This window comes from Selaginella moellendorffii, unplaced genomic scaffold (genome assembly GCF_000143415.4).
Source record: "Selaginella moellendorffii unplaced genomic scaffold, v1.0 SELMOscaffold_74, whole genome shotgun sequence".
Classification (NCBI taxonomy): Eukaryota; Viridiplantae; Streptophyta; class Lycopodiopsida; order Selaginellales; family Selaginellaceae; genus Selaginella; species Selaginella moellendorffii.
The window spans coordinates 963,736-972,929 of NW_003314335.1; the positions used below are offsets into that span (position 1 = coordinate 963,736).

The 9,194-nt window shown below is 45.1% G+C and overlaps 5 protein-coding genes across 5 annotated transcripts in view; 1 reads left to right on the top strand and 4 right to left on the bottom strand.

Annotated features, from left to right (window-relative positions):
- Positions 1-1,557: 1,557 nt before the first annotated feature.
- On the bottom strand, positions 1,558-3,962 carry LOC9659864 (FAD-linked oxidoreductase hmp9). The gene is made up of 5 exons (XM_024660381.1): positions 3,628-3,962; positions 3,261-3,429; positions 2,930-3,043; positions 2,697-2,738; positions 1,558-2,406 (listed from the first exon to the last, which is right to left on the bottom strand). Exons 1-5 carry the CDS (start codon positions 3,960-3,962, stop codon positions 1,558-1,560), a joined length of 1,509 nt encoding a protein of 502 aa, XP_024516149.1.
- A 477-nt stretch (positions 3,963-4,439) lies between these two features.
- Positions 4,440-5,665, bottom strand: LOC112341029. Its single transcript, XM_024660382.1, has 3 exons — positions 5,615-5,665; positions 5,099-5,437; positions 4,440-4,883 (listed from the first exon to the last, which is right to left on the bottom strand). The coding sequence occupies exons 1-3, from the start codon at positions 5,663-5,665 to the stop codon at positions 4,440-4,442; spliced, it is 834 nt and encodes a 277-aa protein (XP_024516150.1).
- LOC9659865 (ycf20-like protein) lies at positions 5,607-6,208 on the bottom strand. Its single transcript, XM_002986577.2, has one exon. It carries the CDS (start codon positions 6,190-6,192, stop codon positions 5,707-5,709), a length of 486 nt encoding a protein of 161 aa, XP_002986623.2. The 5' UTR covers positions 6,193-6,208; the 3' UTR covers positions 5,607-5,706.
- Positions 6,209-6,240: 32 nt separating this feature from the next.
- Positions 6,241-7,674, top strand: LOC112341030 (pentatricopeptide repeat-containing protein At1g09900-like). The gene is made up of 2 exons (XM_024660383.1): positions 6,241-6,406; positions 6,845-7,674. The coding sequence occupies exons 1-2, from the start codon at positions 6,241-6,243 to the stop codon at positions 7,672-7,674; spliced, it is 996 nt and encodes a 331-aa protein (XP_024516151.1).
- Positions 7,675-7,769: 95 nt separating this feature from the next.
- LOC112341031 (pentatricopeptide repeat-containing protein At4g02750-like) overlaps positions 7,770-9,194 on the bottom strand; it is a 7,655-nt gene continuing 6,230 nt past the window's right edge. The window contains exon 2 of the mRNA XM_024660384.1: positions 7,770-7,924. Coding sequence (XP_024516152.1) covers positions 7,770-7,924 — 155 coding nt within the window. The remainder of the gene's footprint in view (positions 7,925-9,194) is intronic.

Below are 9,194 nucleotides of genomic sequence, written 5' to 3' on the forward strand. Positions count from 1 at the left end.
GAAAATCGCCAAAAATCCACTCCATCACCCCATCTCTCACCATCTAGAAACTTGTTCACATCCTTCTGTAATATATACACAATAGGAGTTACAGTTTCATTTGATTTAGACAAATTCCAATTTAAATCATCTACACAAAAATAATACTTTTCATGGAATTTTTGCACCTCATCAAGCCATGGGGGATCCTAAATGATTTTCTTGAATCAATATGAAATTGAATTGATTGCTTACCTCTGGAAATTGATGTGCTGCTGCCATGCTTGATCATAAAAGAAACAGAAACGTTTTTAAGTCAATTATGGAGCAACCATCAAGCGTGAATGGGGGCGCGCTGATTGAAATTTGGCTAAGTGTTGGGGCTGTGGCCACGTGGTATTTTAGGGCGCACGCTGGGAACAAAAAGAAGGGCTGATGCCATGTCATTGCCAGGTAAGCGGAGAGAGAGTGAATCAGGATGGTGTTTAATGGCAGGCAAAAATGCGGGAAGAAGTTAAGGCAGAGATCAAGGCATTGATGCATCTCTCAAAGATGCAGATCAAAAGGTAAAATGGTGAAGATTATTACTATATAATGATGGAGTTATGCTAGTGTTCACTAAGGGATATATTGCTCAAAGGAAGAAGCAAATTGAGTATAAAGTAGCAATTGTGATCAAGAAATTAACCAATGTTATGCATAAAATGCACAAAAAAGGTGTGATATATAAAAACATCAAACTAGAGAATATTTTTTGAGACTAAGAGAGAATGTTCATGCATGTAAAAGAAAGGGTTGCCACACCCTTTCTTTTAGGTATAGAGGGTGTGATTGTTAAGACAGAGAGGTACAGAGCTCTTGAGATTTCATCTCCGGCTTGTGTATTTGATGAGAGGATTGACATGTGGAGCATGGGGACTATCTTGTATGAGATGTTATTTGGGACGTGCCTATTTTTAAAACTGGAGTCAAATGAAATCTTGAGGTTGGGGTATCTAGAGATCATCTCACTTAAGTGAACAAGCATGTCCCAGGAAGCAAAGAATCTTATCCTTCATTTGCTCCACATGGATTCTAAGACAAGCTTATCTTTACAGAAATTGAAAAAGCATCCATGGGTGGTGAAGAACTCACAGCATGAATTAACAATAGAGGAACTATATCAAACTATAGGAAAGGCAAGTTTGAAATTAATTTTGCATCACCTGAAAAAAGAAGTAAAAGAAGGAACAATTAAAAACTATAATAATAGAGGTAAAGAAGATCTAGCTTTGATGTGTGAATAATGCATGGTAAGTTGTGATGTTATAAAGTTTTGTATACAAACTGTACAAAATAATTTTGGTGTAAGATATGATGATTTCCTGGTGGAGTGGAAATCAAAACGTTGACCTTGAACCTCTAACATAAAAATGCAAAACACTAGCTTTCCTAGCAGAAATCAAAATCATTAGCATAAGTTTTAGTTTTAGTAAGTTTTAGTTGTATGTTCTTGAGCACATCATAGTTTAGTAATTTTTCCTAGTGTCCCATACCTCACTTCCAACGCAGTTGGGGCATGCCAGAACGTCATGGGGATCAACCTGTGCCTTGATCTCGCCAAGCCTCTCGTAGTGCACCGAAGAACAACGTCTGCCAATCCGGCTTGTTGTAATCTCCCTCGTTCATATAGCTCCCAGACTCCAGTGCCAAGTCTCTAAACACCTGGTTCGCACTCGTGATGCCTGCAAACTTGTGCTGGATCACATCGTCGCTTGCATTGTCGTCCCACACGGCCTGGATGACAGTGTGCCACAGGGCCTTCCTCCACGCAGGATTCAGCGCAGCACTGTGCTCGTCACCTAGAGCTCCAGCTCCACCACCAACGCCCATGGTGAGAATGAAGTTCCTGGCGCCGTTGCTCGAGTTCCTGGTGAGGATCCCCATGTAGGCGTCGGCGATGGCGTCCAAGCAGTTGACAAACAGCGACCTGGGAAGCAGCTTGCTGGCCAGGATCCCGTGCACGGCGTTCTTGCACAGCGTGGCATTGAAGAAGGCGTAGAAGTTTGGAAACGTGGCGATTCTCTGGAGCACCTTGAGCCCCGGGTGGCTGGCCGCGAAGTCGACCAATGGCTGCCAGTCCTGCTGCGCTGTGCTCTGGTTGCCCCCGGGAAGAACGTAGTTCAAGTGACCGCCATTGGGAAGGGCGACAAAGCCTCCTCCGTATCCTTTGTCTGCAGTGGATGGCATGAGCCTGGCGTACTCGGCGATGAAGTCCCTCAGGCTGGAAGAATCGTTGGCTGAGACCTCGTGGTGGACGTTGGTGACAGCTGCTGGTGCCGGGTGAGTCCTGTAAGTGACGCTGAGAACCACGCCAAATGTTGCGGGGCCGCCACCCGGAGAGCCCAGAAGGGATCCTTGTTCTGGCACTCGTTGGCCACGAAGTAGCTTTCATCGGGTGTCACCACGTTGATCTCGAGGATGTTGTCGGCTGGGAGGCCATAAGTTGGTGCAAGAACGCTGTGTCCGCCACCTCCGACGTATCATCCCACAGCACCAACACGAGCTCAAGTTGGATCATCAAGAGAAAGAGAAATTATCAAGAAACTCCTTGGACAAAGTGACTGCAAATGCTGAGTAATAATCGTGCAGCAGCTTATAAGAGATGTAATTCGAACTGCACAAGAGAACAACTTTGTTACATCCATGGAGCCACAAAACGACTCACTCAAAGTTACCTTACGAGTAGAGTCACATGTTTTCGACATGATCACACAACCCTGCCAATCAGAGCGACATTTCGTAAGCGTACGGAAGTGATAACGAAAGTTAGCATGTTATGGAGTAAAAAACGTTTCAACAATCCTTGATCTCTATCATTTTGCTTGCGAATGCTGCAGCATTGTCTTCTTAATTAAAGCCTAAGTAAAAGATAAATAAGTAAACAGGAACACCAGAAAAATGCGCTTACTCGGTACTGGCTGCGTTGTTTTCTTACACGAATTATCTCGAGGCGTGACAAAGGATCTCTATCTTCGCAGCTGCCTGTGCCTGTTCTCTTGAAATAGTTGCTGTCTAGACCATCCTGGCTCACGTTGAGCATAAAGAATGAAACGGTGCTCAAGCATGGATCGCTGCGATCGATCTCTCGTCTTAAAGTTAGGGTCGACCGTATCCAAGTGGTGCAATGAAACCAAGGGAGTAGTCGGGTGAGAGTCGAGCAACCCGATAGCATCTCCACGAACGTCCATCTGCTAGAGCACGAAAGTTTTGAGAAGGAGCTCGAGCAGCCAGCCCTTTACCTGATGAAATCCTCTGTCCAACGTCAGTGGCACTCCAAGTTCTGCCATGCAAGCTTGTAGCTCCCCATACGTGATAGTTCCTCCTAATCCAGTTGTCTCTCGAGCGCTTCCACAAGTGAGTAGCTCCGTGCAATCCCAGCACCCCCGAAAGCCATGTTTGTCGAGAACCCTGTAACACTCTGGTAGTGGCTCTCCGAAAAAGCACCGATGTAGTATAAAACTGACTGTGGTCGTACTTGGGCGAGATTGTCCACGACGAAGAAGGTGTCGTCGTCCAAAAGAACGAACCAATGCACCCCAAAAAATTTGAGCCGGAACAACTCCGAAGGAAACCTCGAGACTCTAATCTGGTCCTTCATCTGCTGGCCCGTTAAGGTGAAGTTTCTCGAAAGCTCGTTGTTGTCGACGACTTGGAGCGGAGGCAGCGATCCATCTCGGCGAGAGCACCCCTCTCGTTTGATTCGGCCGCCACCAAAGCCTCACGTAGTTCTTTCTCTGATCCCAAACCTGTGACCTGCTCCGATCCCAAACATTATATTCTGCACTTTGGTCGTCCTGGTGCTGCTGCCGCTCCCAAGATGGCGATCGCAAAAAATAACCACGGTAGAGCTTCTGTGAAGATAAGTTAGTTCCCAAGAAAACAAGGACGCAGCTTGTAGCAAGAAGAATTATCGTTGCAAAGAACAAATGCCTGGCAGCCATAGAGGCCATGGATCTTGATAGCGAAGTTTTGGGCGATTGATCGCTGGTAGGAGGCTGTTCTAGAGTACGATCCGGTAGGGAGGGGATCGCGCTCTAGAGCCGCGATTGGTGTTCTTGGGGTTTTGGAGTGATTCGAAGCCGCATTGTGCCGACCGGCACGATATTTCGAGATGGATCGCGATACAGAATCTCCGTTTTTGTTTTCCAGGAAAAAGGCAAGCTCGTTTTGGAAACTCCACAAGTAAGTTTCGAACTCTTGCGTAGAATGTTTTTGCTTGTTTGCTTGCGAGTTTTGGCCAGAGTGTTGGCAAAGAGTCTTTTTAAACGTAGCTGATTTCTCTACTGGCCTCTCTTCCTCGTAGAATGGTTTCTAGCTTCCTGCCCATCCTTGCTGCCAGGCATTTGGTTCTTCCAGCGATGGCTACAAATCTTTGCATTTCTGCTCAACTCACAACGTAAAACCAAACTTACTCAGGATTAAAAAGTAAAGTTAGCCTTGAATCCAGAGTTACATCCTTGACCAGATAAATCTAAATCCTTCTCGGAGCGTAAACACTTCCACCGTGTCCTCTCTTCCCGCGCATAGCTACTGCTTGACTTTCCGGGTTCTCTCTCGTCGTGAAGGCGATTCCCACGCGATCGGAAGACGAATCCCCAAGACAGTTTGATCGTCCAGTCCCGATTGGGATCGTAGCAGAAGGATTTCTGGAGCAAGCCCATTGGATCCACCCCGTGCGCGCTCCCGATCAGATGCTTGATGCTCTCGATCCTCCCCATCCTTGGATCCAGGAGCGAGACGAGCGGTGTCGAGAAGAGCAAGCCAGAGGCGTCGTCCAGGACGTCAAACTGGTGGAATCCACGCTCCACCGTGAGCGGCACGCCCAATTCCACCACACAGGCATGTGTTGAGGTATACGCTCTCTATGACATGATCCTAAGTGGCAGGAGTGCCACTTCATTGATCTAGGTGTAGGCTAGAGGTGTGTCTCTTGATCATGTATATATATTTATGATATAATATACAATTATCCTTTGAGTCATCCACCATTGTAGCTTTTGCTCTTCTTCTATTCAGTGTGGATCTTAGTGTCCGCACTATACAATCCATGGTATCTCTCGAGGCAATCATCCAAGACCTTGTCAAGCTCCTCGGCAAGCGCGTAGCTAATCACGAAACCAGTGCCTCCATACACCATGTTTGTCAAGAATCCATCCACGTTTGGAAGTGGCTCTCGGATTATGCGGGTGTGGGATTGTCTCGCTACATGGATGTGGTGCCTTCCATTTGATGATGATCTTTCGTACGTGTATCGAAACTTGGAGGTGTCACTGGAAACATTGATCTCGGGTAGCGTGTCCTGGTCTGGTAGGAAATTCACTGCTTCTTCCAGCCAAACGAAGCCTCTCATTCGCTCCTCCAGCCTCCACCATGCTTGACAAGTTCTTTGCCCGAATCCCACATCGTGGCGTTGGAGCTGATCCAAACACAATGTTCGTGAGATTGGTATCTCCCACGTCTTGTTTGATCGTATGCGATCATGTTCTTGAGTTGAAATTCACGTAGTGTCTCACGGTGAGATGGACGGTCACAGCGTACAAAGAAGAACTCCATACGCTAGAACAAGGAGAACGATCATCCCAGAATATATCACCTCTTTCTTCTTCGCAATCGAAATACTATCACAATGAAAAGGTGGTGGCATTTTTATAGTTTGCTAAGATCCCAGGAAGTACCCATCTGTTTTTAGGGTTCTTTGCTTCCGTCGACGAAGAGGCCAAAGGAGAGGCCGACTTTCCAGTAATTGAGCATTTTCACCAGGAATCGCAACTTCTCCGTCACGGGCGGGATCTTATACATGAGAAATCCAATGCCTTCGATCACAGCCACGATGATCGCGCCCACCAGCACGTCCCAGTCCCCTGTTTGCCCCAGCACCGTGGCCAGGGCGTTGCCCGAGTAGAATCCCAGGAGCAGCAAGAACACTTTGAGCGGCAAATTGCGTCTGATCTCCCGGAATCGCTCCAGCAGATCGATCCTTTTCGCTTCCAGTAGCTGTCCAAGACGAGTGGAGATGGGATTATTGCCGCTCCCGCGTCTTCTCACTGGATCCTCGCTGAATCCGTTGCTGCTACTGGCGCCATCGGTTCGTAGGGTTCTCGTGACGATGCTGGATCGCTGGTGTGGACCAATGTAAAGCAGGATTGGGGAAGAACAGACAAATGCCGCCATGCGATCCCAAAACCCTAGCCAGGAAAGAACCCTACCGAAGAATGTGCCATGGCGCTTGTAACCGGCGCCATTCCGGTGGCGATCGCGAGCTCATCCTCGACATCTTTGGCTCCGATTTCTTGCAGCGCGCAGGCCGTACAGCAAAATGTGAGCTTCTGGAAGAATGCCACTGCCACTGCTGGCGAGGAGCAAATATTTTCAGGCCAGGGACCAGGTACGTCGCGGCAGTGGACGAAGAATCGGTGACAGAGATTTACAAGCGTCTCGAATCGAGGTTGATTCTGGTGGGGAGTTTAGCCGCATTCCAGGGCCTCCACTTTAGCCATATTGCAGTGTGCAAGATCTTGTAAAGAACGAAAAATCCAGACACTGCTCTCGCGTTCTTCCAGTGGCTGACCAAAGAAGCTTGTTACAATCCCAATACGGTGGCATACAATTACTTGCTCAATGCGCTCGTCAAGGCCAGGAGAATCCATCAAGTGAGAGAGATGCTGGATCGAAAAACTCTAGGGTAGTTCGTGCACAGCGAGTTCACATATGGAACTCTCGTCCACGGCCACAGCCTTGCCGGGGAGTTCGACGAGGCAAAGAGGCTTGTGGAGGAGTTTAAGGATACAGTGATGAGCCCCGGGAGCTTGCTCGTTCTCCACAGCCTCATGCTCAAAGGTTTCTCCGAGGCTGTGGACGAGGCCAAGAGCCATCTCCACTGGATGGATTGCAAGCCCAACAGCGTCTCCTACAACACGCTCATTGATGCGCTGTGTAGCTTCGGGAGGATCTAGGAGGCCCGTGAAGAGCTCCAGGCCATGGCCAAGCGAGGCGTGGGTGGCTTACAACGCGATGGCCACGGGCCTCAGCAAAGCTGGCCTCGACGAGGCTTTTGAGCTCATGGGAGTGATGGAAAGCGCTGGTTTTGCTCTGACGGCTGTGACTTTCAATCCGGTGGTGGAGTTTCTCTGCAAATCCGGGAGGCCGGACGAGGCATGCAAGGTGATGGAGACAATGCTTCTCAGGAACATCGAGCCCAACATTCTGACGCTCAACTTGATCCTCCACGCCTTCTGCAAGGCGGCACGGCCCGAGGAAGCGCTCGGCATGACGGACATAATGGTGGAGATGGGATTCTGCCCGACCATCGTCACCTTCAACGCGCTGCTGGAGCTGTTCTGCAACACCGATCAGATGGACAGCGCCGCCGAGCTCCTGGAAACGATGGCGCGCAGCAAGTGCAAGCCAAACTTCGTGACTTACAGCATCATGGTCCAAAAGTTTGCAGAGATGGGGAGAATGGTGGAAGCTCGAGCGTTCCTGGAGCAGCTGGTGGTGTGTGGCTATGCTCCCAATCTCCTGGTGTGCAATGGCTACGTCGCGGGGCTTTGCAAAACCGGAGAGATGGATCTAAACACCGCGACTTACAACAGCCTTGTGGAGGGTTTTTGCAAGCTCGGTAGCGGAGAGGGTCCTCGAGGAGATGATCGCTGAGGGAAGCCTTCTGGACTCGACCACTTACAGCGTTTTGATCCAGGGGCTTTGCAGCGCTGGACAGATCAAGCACGCCTTCATGGCGGGCGGTGGAATCAGTGAGGCTGGATCCAGCCACCTTTGTCAAGCTGATAGAGAAGCTGTGTGAATTGGGAGAGATGGTCAGGGCCACTAGAGAATGGGAGATGAGCACGAAGAGTTTCGTGTATGCTCACTGCCCAAGTAACTTGGAGGAGCATCACCATGAACGCTGTAAGAAACGAAAGGACTTAACCTTTGTTTAAAGGTTTATTGGCTAAGACAAAATGGATTAAGTAATTTATTAATTAAAAACAAATGAAATTTAATTAATTAGCAATTCTCATTGCTCATTTGTTACTGCCATGAGCACCATTATCAATGCACCACAATTAACCAAACTCACATGTCCTCCCTTCTTGGTTGGGCTAGGAGGAAGAACAATTTCGAAATTATATTGTTAACAATGCAAATGAAAAAAAGATTTTAAAGGAATTTTAAATTGTTGTTAGAACATTTATTTGACACTTCTAAATTTGGGAAGGTGGATCCTTGCCAGATCAACCACGAGCTCTCGAATAGCCATTGCTCTCACTCATTTGGACACCATAACCTTGTAAAAACATGTAAACTTGTATATAATCATTTATAATTAAATTTAATATTTATTACCTTATTGTTGTAATTAAAATGATAATTAAAACAATTATTGATAAATTATTTTCTTTATTTTATTTTTCAATTTAAAAGGTTTAAGTAAATTATAGTTAAATAAAACTTGAAAAATATTTAATACATAGATATTTATTTTAATGGTTTATCAGGAAGAGAATTTTTATATTTTTTATGAAAATTTTCAAAAATCGATAAAATACTTAGTCTTTTAGTTCTTTAATATTTATTTTAATTTATTATCATGTGCATTTTTTATTTTACTATATATTTAATAAATAAAATATTATATTAATACTAGTATTGGTACCTACAAAACTGAATTAAATTGCTAATAAGTCTTTGAGTTGCCATATTATTTTTAGCTAAATCATTTTGTCCCCTACTGTGATAAATTGGTAAATTTTAATTTTTTATTTTATTATATATATTTGTTAAGCTGCCCTTGATTTCAAATTCAAGCATAGGACTTGAAATAACAAGGTGATAAATTTTAAATAATAATAACTTATTAAATTAAGTAATTTTTAAAAATTAAAAATTCCTTAAAGTTATACTTATATAGAATTTGGAAAAATAAGCTAATTTTATTTTATTTCAGCACTTAAATTATTTTTATTTCAAAGTCCATAAGTTATTTTTAAAACACTCTAATATAAGTTATTAAAATCTCATAAAAACACTAATAATAATAAGTAACTTTTATAATGATTTATATAAATATTTTCTAAATTCATTCAATTATAAAAATTATGTATTTATTACAAATATTTTTGTCTTCACAGTTTAAATTTGAGGAATTATATTATTAAAGAGTTGTAAAATTTGAT

Excerpts from the sequence above, each read along its gene's own strand:
- LOC112341030 (XM_024660383.1), top strand. The coding sequence starts at position 6,241 with ATGGCGCTTGTAACCGGCGCCATTCCGGTGGCGATCGCGAGCTCATCC. Across the intron at positions 6,407-6,844 it reads ATTTTCAGGCCAGGGACCAG|CCTCATGCTCAAAGGTTTCT; the intron begins GTACGTCGCGGC and ends CGTTCTCCACAG.
- LOC9659865 (XM_002986577.2), bottom strand. The coding sequence starts at position 6,192 with ATGGCGGCATTTGTCTGTTCTTCCCCAATCCTGCTTTACATTGGTCCA.
- LOC9659864 (XM_024660381.1), bottom strand. The coding sequence starts at position 3,962 with ATGGCTGCCAGGCATTTGTTCTTTGCAACGATAATTCTTCTTGCTACA. Across the intron at positions 3,044-3,260 it reads TGGACAGAGGATTTCATCAG|GATGGTCTAGACAGCAACTA; the intron begins GTAAAGGGCTGG and ends AACGTGAGCCAG. Across the intron at positions 2,739-2,929 it reads AACAACGCAGCCAGTACCGA|GGTTGTGTGATCATGTCGAA; the intron begins GTAAGCGCATTT and ends TCTGATTGGCAG.
- LOC112341029 (XM_024660382.1), bottom strand. The coding sequence starts at position 5,665 with ATGCCACCACCTTTTCATTGTGATAGTATTTCGATTGCGAAGAAGAAA. Across the intron at positions 5,438-5,614 it reads CGATTGCGAAGAAGAAAGAG|CTCCAACGCCACGATGTGGG; the intron begins GTGATATATTCT and ends TGTTTGGATCAG. Across the intron at positions 4,884-5,098 it reads TTGCCGAGGAGCTTGACAAG|AGAGCGTATACCTCAACACA; the intron begins GTCTTGGATGAT and ends ATCATGTCATAG.